Source organism: Eupeodes corollae, chromosome 1 (assembly GCF_945859685.1).
Source record: "Eupeodes corollae chromosome 1, idEupCoro1.1, whole genome shotgun sequence".
Taxonomy (NCBI): domain Eukaryota; kingdom Metazoa; phylum Arthropoda; class Insecta; order Diptera; family Syrphidae; genus Eupeodes; species Eupeodes corollae.
Genome location: NC_079147.1, coordinates 181,716,245 through 181,735,463, shown reverse-complemented (window position 1 = coordinate 181,735,463; position 19,219 = coordinate 181,716,245). Strand labels below are relative to the sequence as shown.

Below are 19,219 nucleotides of genomic sequence, written 5' to 3'. Positions count from 1 at the left end.
TTATAGGTATAGTATATAAAGTTGTAAGCAATGGCACATCAACTTATAGAGCAGCACTATCAATGCCCTACCCAACCCCAAACTCTATAACGGGAATGATGGACAAGGACATGAATTGAAATGGAAACTTTAGTTTGGATGATGGGGAACTTTGTTTAAGAACTATTGGTTACGCGCCATGATGCGAGTAATTTTACATCAAGACACACAGAGACACAGAGAATGAAGACTGGTGTTCCAGAGTTAGAAAGATATAGAGGACGACACATATAAAACATAAAATTCCTTTGGCATCATCGCATGCTTTGAAATTTGATTAGATTTATTTTTGTTGTTGTTTGCAAATATTCAATTTAGATTAATTATTGACAAAGAGAACTTCAAGATTAATTTAGGACACGTCGATGGCAGTAAACGTTAAGTTCTAGTAATTATAGAAAATTACATTTTGAGACAGTCACAAGTTCACATACATTAAGTGAAATTTATTGATTTAACCGTTGGTTCATGTCGATTTTTAATCCTTCATAAATTGAATTCAGCGACAAAAAAGTAAATATATGATATTAACTCTAGATGATTTTAGGACATCGAACTGTAACAGGTGGAGCTTTTCGTTCTTCTGATCATAAAATATTTTTTGTATATTTCAAACTCAAATATTTGTATGTAATGCTGTATTTTAAATATTTTTGATAGACACTAAAAATACATTTCTGAAATAAAGCGATACTAAACTTCATTAAAACATAGACTTTGTTAGTATTACCTTTGATATGTTTAAAAAGTTTCAACAGAGTGCAAGCGCTATATTAAATTAGGAAAGTATTTTTTAGAAGATACCGGTCTTAAAATTTTGAATATAATGAAAGAAAGGGAGAGAACTTAGTTAGGTAAAGCATGTCACATTCTTGATGTACGGTTAACACAAAAATCTCTATACTTGATGCCTTGATAGTACGTCCGTAATTAAGTTCAATGTTAAACTGATAAGCATTCCTGGAACCGCAAGTATTACACTTGAATTGTTTGAGCCGGCCCATGTAACTACAGTTAAAACAACAGAAGAAATGAATCATTGCCATTGTTCAAGCGACGTTAGAGTTTCTTTTATAGTTCAAATACCTATCATTCTGTTTCAAAGACTTTTGATCGTTTTGTTGAGGCACCTGCCGAGTTATATTCAAGTGTTAGGCAAATGAAGGCTTTGTAAATTTCTTGCACCCTGTCGGAAAATATGGTCTTAGGTTCAATCCCTGCCTCTGCCATCTTAAGTTTTTCCACAGATACTGCCTCTTGCAAGGAATTGACAAAATTCTCCAAGAGTAACTCTTGTCATGAAAAAGTGCTTTCTCAAATTAGCCGTTCGGATTCGGCTTTAAACTGTAGGTCCCCTCCATTCCTGACAACATTACTCGCAAACAGGAATGGTTGAGAGTTGAAAGTCACTAGGCCCAAGTTCTGAACGGTCCGTTTCGCCACCTAATTTTTATTTTATGTCGGAAAATATCAGCATTTTATAGAATACGATGAACTTTTCCCATAAGAATTCTGCGAACACAAACCGAGTACAAAAAGTCGATTAGTTTGATCGATAGGCTAGTGCCACTCATGAATATCAGCATTGAAAGTGGGTTATTGTTCAACGACAGGAGACAGAATTGAGTTCTTTAAGCATTCCTCATTGAATTCCTGTTGAATTTCCTCATCTGAAGAACTTGTCTACAAATTTAGAATCACGAATATTACAAGTTAGCGTTTTACAGTTTAATGCATTAGAAATTGCTGATAAGAAATCATTTCATTCTTCGGCCTAAATTATTCAATTTTTATTATTTGTATTCAAAGGTTAGCAAAGTTTTTTCTAGTGCAACAAAAAAAACGTTCTCCAATACCAATTTCACGCAATTTTGACAAGAAAGCTTGATGCTGAAATTCTCCCAAATGCTTTTGGAATATCAAGTTTAATATCCTTACTTTCTCTAAAACCAGTAAACAACCCGTAGACCTATTGTTACGAAAGTCATATCGACCGCCAACGGCCGGCAAGTCATTAGAATACGTTTTTATTTCTTAAGCTTAAGAAAAGAATTTTTTAAGTTCAGACTGGAGAAATGCAGTTTTCTATCCAATCCAAACCAATTTCTTCTAATATTCTGGCACAAGTGCAAAAGAAGTTTTGAACAAAGAAAACAAAATTTAACAACTTAGGTGGTGCAGGTTTATTTCCATAGATTCACAGATCTTAATGTGTCAAATATAAGTCACTTAAAAAATCAAACAGTTCGTTAAAATTTCATCGACAACGAAAAACCTTTTAATTTGAAATTCAATTTGAATCATATCAACCATTTTTTTTAAATTAAATTAAATTCAACACAACTATCAAAATATTAAAAATAATTTTAACAAATCTTTCCACTCCTCATTTTTCCCACCGTCCTCTTTTTTACCGCCAAAACAAGCAACAAATTGAAAATAATTATGTATTTGTATATTTTGGTGCAAGTGCAATTTTATTATCGCGCTTAAATAAACGTCTATCAAAGTCTGAATGACGTGCACTTAAATTTGCTATAGATTTGACTGTGCGTACGAGTATGTGTGTTTGTTTTTGTTGCGAAATCCACAAAATATATAAATTATAATGCAACCATCACCAAACAAAGTGCAACAAATTGCATCCTTTTTTTCCATGTGTTGTTGTTGGTACCGTTTTTGACTGAAAATATCGCCTGACAATGATGCCGACAACTACGACGACAACGAGGACGATACCACTGCGCCAATGACGAGCCAGCGAGTGACTGTGATGTGAACATAGAACACCGTCACGCACACACTTCAGTAAAAAGTTTAAGTTAATTTAAGCTCTCTACACCGCCTCCCTAATGGTCCCTCCCCATCATCGCCTTTTCAATACCACATATAACATCGTAGAACGTAGACTTTGGTCTGACTTCATTAAATTAATTGCTTATTAAAACACTTGAAATAAAGTTCCACCACCAACGCAACGAACGATGATGATGTTGATGTTGATGGTGAAGGTTGCCAGTTGCAGTAGCTGTGCTAAAGGTATAGCATCATCATCAGCTATGGCGCCAACGACGACGACGGCAACGACGAATTCAAGGGATCAAACGGATGTTGAAAAGCCACGAAATTAAAATCAACATCGCATAAGGTCTTTAAGCAGTTACCAAAACCCCAGCAATACCAATACCAACCATCTCTAATAAGGATCGATGCACAGGAATATATATGTACCACCTTTGTTTATTTTGAGAAAATTATCAACTCTTCTTTTCAACAATACAAACAAACAACCAACCACCTACCACCACTCAAAAACAACCAACCGAGAGGGTATACGGCGCTGCGTGGCAATGAGCGCCTTGCTCTGCCACAACCTGATGATGATTTTCGATTTCTGATAAATATTATATTGCCTGCCAGTGCACCTTCACCTCCCACGGCTTTTACCTCTTATAAGGGAACGTTTGTGTATTCCTGATAAAAAGTTATGAATTTAAAAAAAAATCAGGAAAACCAAAATGTTTCTTCAGTTTAAAATCAAACTAAAAAAAGAAGATGTCTGAATTGTCAACTCTGAGGTACCTCTAAAAGTCTTTGCAATGTTATAAGAAAAGAAGAATGGGATGGTTGGTGTTTGCGGACTACGAAGACCGACTTCATTCCGCTTAATGCTAGTTCTTCTTTTTGAATTTGGCGTCAATACTGAAACATTCCAATAAAGTCAAATTCTTTCGAAGTTTTGATTCGGGCGTGATTCAAACCAGCAAAGTCTTTCATCGTAAAGTATTTTTTCTATCGTGACTGTAACGCATAGCTACAAAACAGCATATTGACAATCCTTTTGACGCAAACTACACATCAGCAAGTTTTGGGGCATTTTTGACGGACCGGTATCAAATAAATGTTTCCCCTGTTTAAACCTATGCGACGTTATAAGTACCTTAATTTATCGTTTTGCATACCTTAAGAAGAACTTGTTTCCAAAAACTACTTAAAGCTTAAGGTTGAGTTAACTGGGTATGGCACTGGCTCTGAAGTTCGAGAATATTTCCGATACCTGAATGGAACCTAAAATTATTTGCCATTTCCATCAATGTAAAATAATTTCACCAAAAGCAAAACTTCAATTAAGGTCGTTGTCGTCGTCTCAGTTGCATTGTCGTCGCTTCGCCTTGAACACCAACTTGTGAATCCTACTTCCGCTGGCGCTGATGACAGCATTCTGAAAATCTTGACTCGCTGATTGTATCGTGTTATTGGGTTGGTATTAGTGAAGTACGCTTTCGATTTACACGCTTGGCAAAATATTTGAGATTAAGTTTGCGAAACTCTTACCAAAGCTAACTTCTTGATTACATGAGGGTTTTAAGACTATTATCGAAAAGTGTAGTAGATGATGAGAGGTTGAAGGGGGTGTAAAATAAGGATTCAACAAACGAAGGAAACGGACTAGGACTAGGACGAAAATAGGAGAAAACCTTTAAAGAGTGCTGAGTACTCATATTTTCTAAATGACGATTTTCCTTCATTCGCACAGAGAAGAGGAAAGTTTCGATGACGGAAAATATTTTACACGCAAGTTTTAATTTTCTACTTACTTTTTTTTCTAAATATTTTTAAGGAATTAAACTACCAATCAACTGAAGTGGATGATGTTGAAGATGATGATGATGATAGGATGCAACAGAATGAACGGAAAACAAACATAGAACAAAACTTTTTCATGTTGTTGAAGGTTCTCTTCTCAGGAGGACGGGGAGGAAGAGAAGGGGGATTGGGTAAAAGATGGAGTATTAATAGTGGCAGACGTTAATAGGGTTATGGTCGCGATATGGTTTTTGTTGGGTAGAATGCAATTGAAATGCGCTACGACGACTACGACGAGCTATTAGCTTTTGAAAGTTTGATGAAAAGTACATTTTCAGAAAATTAAGCTTAATTAAGCTGCCAGTTTAGAGAATTAAAGAGCGATAATGACGATGATGATAATTCATAATCGCTATTATAATAATCTGCAAGAAACCACAGTTTTGCTTGCTGTGTCTCGATTTTTATTGAACTTGAAAATAGATTGGAAGGATTTTAGGTTTCAGGGAAAAGTTCGATTTTCAATTTTGAGGCGAAGTTATAAAGATAAAGTAGTGATCCCTTAGAACCTTTAGATTTTAACGAGGAGTTAGAGCCAATTTAAAGGAAGATGTATAACACACTTTAGCAATCAGTTGTGGTAGGAAAATAATTGATCAGAACGCTAGTCCTTAAGAGATACAATAGAACAGTTTGCCATGTAGTTGAAGTAGTCCAATTCTCAAATACTAAATCCAGAAACCCTACCATAACTTTTAAGCTTCTGTTGTTTAGGGGGGTCTTTCAGTGGTTTCTTTTTAAATCATACGGAATTTCTGTACTGGTAGCTTTTTCCCTCTCTACATCCTGCTGGAAACTCTACATTCCTTTCCGGAATACACTTGAGAAACGTTGAAAAATATCGAACATTTAATAAATTTTTTTTAGTGCAAAGAATATTTTACCTAAATGAAGCTCCCACCACCCTTGATTGTCCGCAAATTCGTGGAAATATTTTGTCAGAATCAACCTGCTATCAACTTCAACATTTTATGCAGTAGCTTAATTCTGTGTAAAGCATCGGGTTATTCGTTTACAAGGTTTAAATGTCTCAGCAATTGGAGGCATACGACCATTCAATTGTGTACCGCTTTTTGCATTTTTATCTCGATTGCTGTTAGTTTGTGCAGTGCTGGTATAATTTGACCATATTAACCAACTTTTTCACTGTGAATGTACAACTTTGGAGGTTTTTTTTATGAAACAAGAAGTACCAATGTTATGCTAAAAATCCAGAAACGATTTCTTCACTTGAAGCCAATACATTTAAGCAATCCCTATCCCAATCCTACAGCCCAAAAGTACCAACTTGGTCTTGGAAAATAAGAATTTAAAGATGAGCTACTGTTAGGCATTTACTACTAAAACAATAATAACGGATTATCTAATAAGGACTTGACAACTTCGAATTTCATTTGTGAGCTCATCCTTTCACTAATAATTGAAATATTACTGTCTATTTATTCAGTTAGCTCAACATTTATGTCATGACAAAGTATACACGAACTGCAATAATATTCTGCCGAAATTAGGAGTTGCTGGCCGCAATTTTAAGACCTTTAACTCTAATGTAGACTGTGATTTTCGACCTAGTAAATAGGTATTCACAAGTTTAGAGCACAAATTTTAGTCTAAATATTCTTTGCGTGATATTGCTGTGTCAGTGACACAACAGGTTCGTCAAAGTGTTGAAAATATGGTCGTCATATGTTGCAAACGGTTCAAATCAGTCGATTCCACGTTGTTCTCGAGATTTAGACATCGCTCAAATCACATTTAGACGTGTTTTGCATATGGATCTCACAATCAGGCCTCATACAAGCCCAAAACTGAATCATGAACTGAAGCCGATGAAAAATTGGAAATGACGTACATTCTCCGATTGGGCAAGTTGACAACTCCTATTTAGGAAATACTTAATTTTATTGCATTTTCAAACTTGTATAGGACCAAGACTAAGTGCTAACCTTTTTATTAGCATATTTTACAACTATTAGATTTGAAAAATTGATTTAATGAAATCCTTATTAATGAAAAATGTATTTGCTTTTTTCTCGGGTACTACCTCTTGCAAGGAATTGACAAATTCTCCGAGAGTAATTCTTGTCATGACAAGTTCTTTCTCAAATTAGCCTTTCGGAATCGGCTTAAAACTGTAGGTCCCCGCCATCCATGACAACAGTACTTGCACACAGGAATGGTTGGGATTTTTTGTAAGTCAAGGGCAATCTGATCCCATTTAAAATTTCAATCGTTTCCTGTACTGATAGGGATGGTTCTTGCTTCTTTGCTGGTTAAAAATTGGACACACAATGATGAAATGAAAGCAATCTTCTTTAGCTCTTCAGTTACATAAATTGCAAAATTGGTCAAATCTTCCGTTGTAAGGTTATCCATTTAAATTTAGAAGTTCGCATCTTGATTTAAAAATTAGGAAATTATTATTATAAGAGAAACAAGCTTAAAAGTTGTTTTTGTCACACAAGTTATAATTAAGCTGACTAAAGTATTCTGCTTTCCAATTATCTTATTTCGGCTAGATTTTTTGGATAATTTCGTAGAACTTCGTTTTCATCTGAACAATATTGTTCAGATTGATCTGCACAACTTCTCCTCAAGAAGCAGCAATGTTTTCACATTTTCCTTATCGACCAGCCCTTATTCCAAATTTCATAGAGCATCATTATCTTACATAACCGAGTTTCCCGTCGACCAAGGACGTTTATTAATTAATCAGCCTGTAACTTTAGACTTAAAGAAAAAAGTTGTAGCAGGCCTTTTTCCAACTAAATTGAATAGTTTGGTGCGCTTAAGGGAATATTGAATATTTTCTTTAAGAAATTTCTTTGAAACTTTTCAATTTCTTCGTATTCTTGCATTCCCCATATTTGATTTCACGACTGCATTGAAAATATTATAGTTTGATAAATGGTTTATGTGATCGTTAAAGAAAATCTTCTTCCAAGTACCATTAATTAAGCTTTATGAAGTTTTTGCTTTTCTACTAGGTGCTTCCTATAATCTAGAGTTGGATTTAGTAAAACCCCCAAATACTTGTAATCTTTCGATATTTCTAAACGACTTCTATTAAGTATTCAGGTCCAGGACCATTACATTCATTTTGTCTAAGTTGATAACTAGAATCCACTTGACACAATAGTCCGTAAGACTATTTACTATCAATTGCAGGTTTCTGTCGATTCGGATAACAAACGAAGGTCATCAGCATAGAGTAATACATTTATTACGATACCCGCAATTCGGACACATCAAGGAATTTGCGTAGCTATATCATTAATGAAAACAGCAAATAAAAGAGCACTGAGTAGACATCCCTGCTTTATTCCAGTAAGTGATTTAAATGGTTTTGAATATGTTTTGCCATCCCAGACTGCAACTTAAGTTGTGTGCAAACAACGTATTATTTGGATGAGTTTTGGTGACACTCCAAATTGGGAAGTTTAAAAAAAGTTCGTTTCACCGAATCAAATGCAGCTTTAAAATCAACAAACAATGTGTATACTTTTTTGTTTGTGGTTTGAAATGCTCTTATTATTGATGTTAAAGTAATTTTTTGGTCAATCATCGAATAGCTCTTTCTAAGGGCTGCTTTAACCTCTGTAAGAATGTTGAGAGAACACCACAAAATATCTTCGCAATGACATTCATGAAGGATATGCCTGGGTAGTTTTCAACTGCATTTGAACTTTCTTATGGATTGGAAAAATTATCGATTTTTTTAAAGAGGATCGCACATAAACAATCTCAAAAAACTTATTAAAAAGTTTATGTAAATGGTTATAAAAATAGGAATTGCATTGTTAAAATATTCGTAGGTTATTCCATCTTCACCTGATGCTTTTCCGCCCTTGGTAAAATAAAACTAAACTAAATCAAATTGCACTTAAATTTATAAAAAAAAATCAATAGATGTTATTGTTTTTGATACCTGTTCAGGCGCATATAAATTTAATTAGATTTATTATTTTCCCTCATAATATCATCATTCTAAAATGTGTACACAAAGATAAGTAAACTTAATAACTAAATTAGAAAATTAAATACTAAACAAAAACATACCAAAAATGCTAATAAACACGATATAGAGAACCCAAAGAGTCAAAGTCAAATATTGTGCGGTTAATTCTTGATATTATTAGAAATACAAGCAGCACTAGACTATATTTAACATCTACCTCGAATTATTAAATAAATATTGTTGTGCTCGGTTTTGCATTTAAATGTTTACTGAATGTTTGCTTGCTTGAATATTTACAAAATAGAAAACCAATATAATTTGGTGTATTTCTTTGATTATATTATATTGCTATTATTATTTTTTATTTGTATTTCATCGAACTATGAAATGATAACACTTTGAAATATTTGACAGTTATTTCGCTTAAATTAAAAGTTAATTTAATTTAAACTGCTTACGGAGAGGTAAGCCTAATAGTAATAATGATAAGCGCAGAAGGCTCTTAACAATAATTTTAAGCTTACTCTGTATCGCGGGATGTTCCTTCTAGCTTGTTGGCTCGAGTTTTAAATACCAGACCAACGTGTATATGCCTCAACCTGTGCCTCTGCTTGTTGTTCTCTCTGGCTTAGTGTTTAATACTTTACGAGTTAAAGCTTCGATATTCATTCGCTCAATATGCCCTAATCATCTTAACCATTAAATAAGCAGAATTCTGACCATTTTCAACTCGGTGTAGAAATCGTATGGTTGTCCGTCATGTGCTATTAAGCCAGTTGACACCAATTGCTCCATACGTTCATATGTAGAACCATCCTACAGAAAATACTAAGAAAGCATTTATGATCCGCCTTAGAGAGAGTCTATCTTTCTGTACCATACAGACCAAGATGATGAGGGTTTTGTGCAACGTCTCCTTGGTGCTTCATGATTGGGCCTTACTTTACAATTACTTTGTTCTTCCAATAATGTAAAAATCCTACATATTTCTTTGGATTTCTGAAAAATGATGACATTCGGAGCTGCTCACCTCTCTCTCAAACAGAATATTGAAACCGCTACATGACATGGGGTTTTGAAGGTACCTGTTGAGTTTCTAACAATTTATGTTGACGATCATTTTGCAAGTTTATTCTTAAAATTCGTAATACACTTTACAGGACCCCTACATGTATGCTAAATGGCTAATACCTCTTTATTTGGAGCCAATGAAAGCGATCACCTTTTTTAGATGGGGTATATACGTTCTTATACTTTTACTTTCTTCAGACCAAATCCCACATTATCGACAGTTTTGTTCGACTTCAGCTTGGTGAAGGCTATCTTGATATCATTCAAGTGGGTGAAACTCCTGATCATCACCTAGATTAATTTGATGAGTCTACTCGTTGGCGAGATTCTGGATTTCATCGCCTTTAAACAGGTGGTTGAATTGGTCTTTTTAGATTTTAAGCATCAACTGCGTTTCCACTATTCTATTTCCCTTCTTGTATTTGAAGACTCCAGGCAACTGTTGATCCGTGGTTAAGCCTACTTAACTTGGATTTAATTCGATAGTTGAAGACTTGATGTTATCTAGAATGCTCATTCAACTAAGCTTTGTTCTTCCCATAAAGCCTGCTTTATTGAAATTGATTAATGTTGAGTTTGAAAAAAAAGGACACCTAAATCCTTAAAAGTTCAAACCTGCTGCAAAATACAATAATGAAATACATTTAAGATTTTATTTTTTCTTAGTAAAAGTTATCGTCTGGCAAATAAAAAGGTTGAGGGAAATGCTTTTTTACACCAAAATGTAAAGTTATAAAAATCAGCTTCTGAACGAATAAGATACTGATTAGTCTTTATTATTTTGAAAATCTTCATTTAATCAGCAAAAATGAGAATGTCACTTGAGCACAAATGCAATGTTACGTCGTTAATAGTCAGGGTGAGCAAATAAAGGCCAAGATGGCATCCTTGGGGACCACCAGCCTAAGCAAGAAAAGGTTCTGAAAGACAATTTCTCAATTTTACTTTCATGATCAATTTGATACAAACTAAAAAAAGGGTGGAATACCAAGATCTTTAAGTTTGAATTTAAAAAATCAGTGACTAACTTGATCAAAAGCCTTAGCAAAATCAACTTCGTAACTCTGCTCTTAAGAGTTTGAACATTCATTTGAGAATGTGAAAAGATTTGTACCGGTTGAAAAAAATTTTCACAAGTTCTTATTGCTGTTCGCAAAGGAAAATGTTTACTAAATTTCTCACAAGCAATAGGTCCAAAAAGCTTAAGAATGCTATACAGTTTTGCAATAGGCTTGTAATTTATTACATTCGCCTTGATATCTTTTTTAAATATTGGTGCAAGAAATAATTTGTCCATGTAAGGGTCAACAAATGTTGATAGTTTTGTCTAAAGAAAGTTTATTGCAAGTGAAGTTAACTTGAAAGTCAATAGGTTTTTCTTTTAGCAGGAAAGTTTCCAAAATCTTTGAGGATTATCTTTAAAGAGGTACCCAAATCAGTAATATAACTAGAATGTACAATAATTAGAAACAGTTCAATACAAAAAGAGCAGCTTTGAGATTACTTTCAATGCCTTACTTAGTATCCAGCCCAAGGCTGACTTCTTTTGAGAGCGATGCGAAATATTATGCCTCGGATTTTCTTGTGCACTTTTACTTACAACTGCAGTTTTCTTTTAGCTGGATGCATGTTTCTTGACTGCTTTCTCAACTAGTAGACTTACATTTAACTATCTACTACACTGAAAAAAAAGACAGAATAATAATAACCATTTTGAAAGATTCAGCTTCAACAATATAGCCCCTATAGCAACTGTCAAAAATCAATTGAAAAAAATGCATTTTTCTTAATCCCAGTACTTGTCCCTTTTGAACAAAAGTCAACAAAAACCTAATTGGCATAAAGGTTTATCCATCCAATAATGCAACTTTGTTATTTTTCCCTTTTCACAAATTTAAACATTTCAAACCAAAACAAATATGTTATTTTTGAACAACTATAATAATGCCTTCAGGCAACTTTGATTTAAATTCTATCTCTGTACACATTTATAAACATTTACCTTATAGGTGTAGGTATGTTTTAATTTATTGAACAAAACATTCATTATACAGAATTTTTTACCACAATTATTATACGAACCCTTTTTGGGTGTGCTATTATTTTTGTTGATATTTGTTCATATAGTATAAACCATAGATATGAACAATTGAATTAATACATATTATCAGAAGTGGGAAATTGCAAAAATAGGTGTATTTATAATGAATTTATAATATTTCATTGATTATAACCTTTTTGAAGTGAAATGTTCTTTTTTGACGGTATAATCAGATTGATTTACGTAATCAAATTTATTAATATGTTTTGTATCTTGCGTACATCAAAAGTGGTTTTTTGAACATTATTTTTTTTTGTCTTTTTGTATAATGAGTTCGTAATTATTTTGTATTAGAAATTCGAATGAAATTATTTTGGTTGAAAACAACTTCAATCTTTTCCAAAAATTGCACACATTTTTGTTAAATTTTTACACTCATATAAATTTCTCTGCTTGTTAGAATTTAAATAAATTTAATATGTTTCGAAAAATTCCTTAGGAAATTTAAAGTATCTACCAAAACCAATCAACATATAAATATTTTCCTAAAGCAAACAAATATTTTGTATATGAAATTTGAGGAAGAACCAAAGTTCCTTATAACACTTTTCCTTATAAAATTGTACTTTATTGTCTTTCGAATAAACCAAGAATGTAGGTACACAAATATGTAAAAACTTTATGAAGACCTGAAAATAACAATATTTGTGTATTCTCAATAGGTTTTCAAACATAATTTAACCAATATGTCTGCTTCAGTATATTTATCAAGGTATTGTCCATCTCATATCTCAAAAACAAAAAACCTGCCCCAAATATCCTTTAAAAATAACAAAAACACAAACATATAAGTAACGATTGTCACAAACAATTATTACTCTTACAATATGTAAATATTTCTACATACACATATGTATAAGATAATATTTGAAATAAAGAGTAAATTTTATTATCTCTGAAATTCAATTTGAAAACAAATGAATATCCCACAAATCGTTTTTCTTCCTATACATATACATGAATACCACCAACACTTAAATGTAGAGAATAGATACATTTATAAAATTGTATGTGTATGCATATATTTCTTACAATTTTATTTAATTGGAAATTGAAACAAAATTCTAAATTTAATTTTCCAATTCCAGATATATATGAATATGTATATAGATTTATCTAAAGAGAAAATTGGATGCCTACTCGTCTTGTCTATATAACCTATGAGTGTAGAATATTATTATCAAAGTCTTGCTATTTGATATTCCAATTGCAAAAACTGTCTTGATCTGGGTACACATATATCTATCTGTTTTAGCACTCACACACAGAAAAAAATAAATAAATATTATACAATTGAACAATGGAATTTTGGTTCGATATTTTCTTTAAGTATACACTCCACGTCAATTGATTGGGCCATATATTTAGACTGAAAATTAAACCTTTCAAATGAGACTATCTATCGAAATTGCGTGCCTTTGGTTTTGCTGAATTTTTCTTTATCGTTGACTTAGAATTTGATTTTTATCCAATCTAAAAGGTTTCAAGTCTGACACTATGGAAATAAAAGTTGGTGTGCCTCAGGGCTCTGTCCTGTCTACGATATCTTTTATCATTCTTATTAATAACCTCCTGTTGGAAATTTCTAATTGACTTGCTTTGCTTCGGTTTCTTTTATATCAATTTTTTAAATTCACGTTTTATTAAATTATAATCTTGATGGAAAACGATGGAGGGCACAAAATTGCGTGGAATTTATTGAGTTACCGTAACCGTAATCTTATGATAAACACTAGCATCGCAGAAACCGAAAATCTCAAAATTCTTTGTCAGCATTTAGTTTCTTGATACCCCTTTTTCTCTTTGATCTGGATTTTATCTAAAAGACTTATATAACTTTTTTGTTTGTGTGGTTTTCAATATGACAATACTTTTTTCGAAGTTGTTCTTTTTGGCAGCTGAGGATTGATTAATGCCAGTTTTGGTTTGCCATTTTATAATATGAATAGACTTACTTACTTAAAATCGTGAAAATCATGCAAATTTATTACTAAAACAATGGTTCGTTATGCCTGAATGCTTTGATGAGGGCTTTATCTTACGTCGTGTCTTTGGTCTGTAGCGGGTGTCGTCTTCCAGCTTGTGCAAATTAACACCGCTTGACTACTGTGTGTGGGGCTATGTGGAAGTCACTTGTCTTCGCAGATAGCCCTAGGGGGTTAACATATTGAAAGAGATTATTTGGTTCCAATTTCTGCAAAAGTTGTAAAAAATTAAGCATTTTGGCTGAAAATTATTTAAGCCAGTCGTGGCGTCCACTTTTCCACTATTAATTTTCAACATACAATGGCAAACACTAATCTTTTAAATAAAGGTAAATTCTTAATCATAACATTAAAATATTTGCGTTTTATTCTTTCTCCAAAGAAGGGCCTTCGAAATGATTGATGACATAACATCATTGATTTAAATATGTGAGTTAAATAGTGTCGTAACGTCTTCTGTTCTACCGTTTTGTACGCGCTTTAAACGAATGAGCCTATTTAACATTGTTTTTTCATACTTGTATTACTAAACGGTATTGCACTTATGTATATAAAAAGACAACTTATCTGAACTCTCTCAAATTCTTGATTTTCCCATATTTACATCTGTTTCGGATGTTACCGTTTCAAGTCTACTAGTTTATGTTTACAGCTCCCAAATCGTAAGTCAAGAATTAAAAATCATTTGTGTATAAGAGCGTGTCGAGCAAATCACATTTGTGTTAAGCGAAAAATGTGAATTAAAATCTTTAGGTCCAATAGACTTCTCACATTGTTGCCTTGCCGAAATCGTCAAAGAACAAATATGGTGATAAAGTTCAACCCTAAGGTACTTCACTTTTTAAATATTAATACTTTTCTGGCAGTTAAACATTACTTGAAGGACTACTTTTCTAACCTTTTCTTATAAGTTTTATTTGATGACGATGCTTTTCTCTCGGGGATTTATACCCTTTCGCTAAATAGGCTAACAATGATGTAAAAAATAGTAAACTTATCTTAAAAAAAAACCCTTCAAATGTCTTAAAATTCATCTGCGTGACAGAAAAATAATTTACAAAAAATCAAAGAGAATATATATCCTCACCCAAGTGATGCAGAATGTTTTATATTCGACATCTCTTCGCATTTTCTTCATTTATATTTATATGTAAATATTTTCTATAGGAATATAAATTTACTTATATTTATTGTATTTCTTCTTATATTATCTATTTCTAGAAATGGAAAGCGCACCGAGAAATGTACAAGTCAGACCATTAAGCTCATCAACAATGGTCATTACATGGGAACCACCAGAGACACCGAATGGACAAGTGACTGTAAGTATTACGACCGAATCAAACCCCCCATCTTCAGCATGACTTGGTTATTATCCCAAATAAACAAAAATATTCCATATAAACCACCCATATGTGCATATAATACAAAACCTAAGATAAGATCGAAAGGACCTTTACCGCCGACCGATTGACCGACCATCACCACATCGACCAAATTATATAGGTTTCACATTTTTGTGTTTTTTTGTATTGTATGTTTGCGGAACAGGAACAGAAGCAGGAGAGTCCTGTCAATCTATATGAATATGTGTCGAGACGAGACTTTGAGAGCAGAGGTTTCTATCTGCTTGAGGTTGGAATTTCATTTGAAATTTATACAATGCAAGATACACAGTTAAATCTCTATTCATATTGTTATTTTTATTATTCAGAGGTTTTATATTTGTTGTCATCATCATATCCTTAAAGCTATGTGTGCTGTGCTGTGCTGTGCATGTATGGATGTGGGGAGCCGCCTTCCTTTCCAGATGAAAATATTTATACAATTGTCCTCTATCTTCTATCCGTATATATGGTTGAGATCAGATCTTCTCTTGAACTTTCTATCTCCCCCAGACCGAATGTTTTGTAACCTACACACAAATCTGTAAAAGGTGAATTGAGTTTCAATTGTGTGTGATCCAAAAGGATTCCCAATGAAAATACCAACAGCACTAGCATCACATTCGGGGCCTTTATAGGATCCTACATACATTTACATCTATGTGCGTTTGGGATTGTCAATATTGGGTGATGGCAAGAGATTGTCTTGTCTACCTTCAGTGCCTCTTGTTGTTAAGGTTTTCTTATTTTTGTTTTGCTTGGCAATTTGTTACCATTTTCAATGTTTTTTTGTTGTTGTATTTCTTTCTTCTCCTCTATTGTATTCGAAAGTGTATATTATTGAATTTCAAATGATAGGCAATAGCAATGAGAATACACAATTCGTATAAGTTACAAAATACGAATTTTATTTAAGGTGTTTTTTGTTGTTGTTGTTGTTCTTACATATTGATTTACGTAATAAATGGGACGAATATTTATGAGCTGTTACCTGGCTTCATATAAACTTGTGGCACTTTGTTATTACTTGAGTGAATAAAGTGATAATCTTGATAAGTTATATAGAGTAGAACTAAGCGATAAGAACTTCATATACTAACTGTAGAAAGCTTAAGACATATAAGCTTAAGTAAGGTAGTTTATAAATTGGTGATTGATCTTATCTGGCCAAAAGATGTTGACTTAAAAAAAACAGACAGTGGTCTAAGTCATAAATAAAGCTTCATCTTTTCTTGCTAAGCAACTATACAATGTTTCTTTTGGGAATATGGCTTTGAAATTTTATCTGAAGAATAGAGCAAAAACAGCATAAATTTCAAATATGACGTATTGAATTCAACTTAAAAATTGTATTCATTGATATCACTCAAAGGTTAGGATTAAAAAAAACAATCATTTGACCTTCTCTACTCATTTGACTGAATCAATTGATTGTAATCATTTGAGACTTCAGGCATTTAGTTGACTTATTTGCATTCACTTAAAATCTTTGCCTTTAGTTGAAGTTCTTGCATTGCCTTAAAGACTTTGCATTCTTTTGCACTTTTAAGCTAAATGTCACATCACAAAGTTATCTTAAGTGGTCCATAAACCTCACACTTCAATTTTCAGTGTCAGAAATTAAAACCAAACTTTCATAATTTTGTTGTAAAAACACTTAAGAAAGCAAAAAAATGCAAAGACTTTCAGTGAATGTAAAAACTTATATTGAAGTCAAAGAAGATTACATTCCCAAAAGATTGCATTCTTGAAAATGAACCAATTTTTGAACTATTTTGCATTTTTGGGAAATAAGTCGTACATAGGTATTTTGCGTAAATAAGTTTCTAAGAATGATTTCATTTATTTCGAAATAATCAAATTTCTATTGATTCGATTTTATTGATTAGTTAAACGAAGCCTAAAGAAACAATTCATGAAACCTAAAGAAACACCACAGACAATTAAAGCTTAAAATTAAATATTTTTCATATAAATAATATGATAAAAAATAGGATCAAATTTTTTGGAAACAACTTTTGTTATAAGCTTGTAAGGAACAATTAAACGACCACAAAGCCACACCTGTGCAAAAATAACAAATTCAATACAAAATTGACATATGATCTTTGTCTTTCCTTACAAATAAGTTAACATAAGTCAAAAGGTTTCTTCTTAAAAAAATTGTTGGATCTAGTTCAACTTTTGTGTAATAAGTTGAAGGTTTTGACCTTAGCTCACTAAATAATTTGAAATAACAACTTAATAATAATAATAACAATAATAATAACATTTAATTAAAAAAGAACAACTTAATCTTTGATTAACTTATACTTAAAGTTACCTTAAGAAAAAACTAGCTTAACACGTTTTTAAATATTTGCTTGAATATCAATTATATTAAAAGATAAACGGTTTTCAACATTAACTAAAATCTTCAATCTCATTCTGAAAAATGCAAAAGTTCAAAGTTTCTGCGATCTAAGGAATGCATTCTTTTTGGGAATGAATATCATTGACTTCCACTAAAGATTTCCATTTTCATATAAACATTAGAACATCAAACTTTGCAATCACCAATTATTTAACCCTTAGAAGACTGCAACTATATTTTTTCCAATCAAAATTGAAGACCAATTCAGGTGAATTCAATTAATGCAATCTTTATATTGAAGTCATAAATGATTGCATTCCCAAAAGGTTAAATTCTTTTACAAACCTTCTATTTATACTAAGTTTTTTCTTTCACCATAAAAGTAGTTCTATTACATACATACACATGTAAGTGACTGCAAGGAAAATTTGAGAATTTTAATTGAAATCCTGTGGTAATGATTAACATCCTTCCTTTTTCTTTTTCTAGAACTTTATATGTGTTTGGAAAACAAATTGACTATTTACACTCTTACTCCAATTATTTTATTTATTAATAAAGCGTTGATGCCAGGACATCAATACGCTAATAGATAATGACTGCAAAGAAGGAAATAATGACGTTACTGACGCACATAAAAATTAAAAACCCTGAGCTGGTGCACTTTGGCGTATACGTATTAAAAAAAAAAAAATATATTGTTTTATTTGAAATATTAAACGACAGACCAATACTGCAGATATCCACTTTTGACCATTTTGTCATCCAAATTTGTTCCGTCGAGTAACACGCACTGATGAAAACAGAACTTCGTGTTACTCGCCACACACTGCTATAAACTTGATTCAATTACACTGATTTCTCGACGAGTGTTTTTGGCGGCCACAGGATGTCCCCAAAGCCTTGCAAAGCAAACTCATCGAATCTCAAGCCTTGTGTGTGGTAGCACCATTCTGTTGGAATCACGTGTGTGATGAAAATAATGGACGAGCTTGTAGGTTCAGCAAAAAGAAATCCATTATCATGCTTCGGTAATTGTCACTCTTGATATTTGTCGCCTAGCCCCAATTATTCTCAAAAAGAAAGGTCCATATATCCCATGAGTGGATTAGACGCACCAAACAGTTACCCTGGAGCAATGCAATAGCTTTTGGTGTTTCAGTCGAGGGTTATAGGCCCACTAACTTCAGTTGTGTTTATAAAAGTGCCCGTTTAAATAAAAATGAGCCTTGTAGCTCCAAAATAACTTTCTTGAGTCCTTGAACGATTTGAATTTTAAAAGGATGGATTTTTAAATAGTTTTTTTTTTCAATTTACATGAATAATCGCTCTTGGAAGTTCCATTGAAGCTGCCCTTTTCTGTATCGACTGTTAAATGTTGTTTATTAAGCTTGAAACACAAGAATGTCTTTGATATATATGCACCACCATTTCTGGAAATTTTCTATTTAGATTTTAAAAAAATATGTCCAGACATTGAATACTTTACTCTGTTATATTATACATGTTTCGATAACTATACATTTTTTCTCCGAGCTCAGCTTTGTCACTGTGCAACTTTAGCTGCATTTGAAATCTATTCTCGTTTTTATTTGTATTTATTACAAAATACTTCTATTAATGTTTTTTTATATAATGTTTGTGACCTTATTAAACTTTTTGAGTACTAACAAATTAGAT

At 32.5% G+C, this 19,219-nt stretch overlaps 1 protein-coding gene across 9 annotated transcripts in view; it reads left to right on the top strand.

The window, feature by feature from the left end:
- LOC129943354 (tyrosine-protein phosphatase Lar) overlaps positions 1-19,219 on the top strand; it is a 421,011-nt gene that overhangs the window by 342,451 nt on the left and 59,341 nt on the right. For all 9 annotated transcript variants that reach the window (XM_056052723.1, XM_056052721.1, XM_056052724.1 and 6 more), the window contains one exon: positions 15,023-15,123. In XM_056052723.1, coding sequence (XP_055908698.1) covers positions 15,023-15,123 — 101 coding nt within the window. The remainder of the gene's footprint in view (positions 1-15,022; positions 15,124-19,219) is intronic.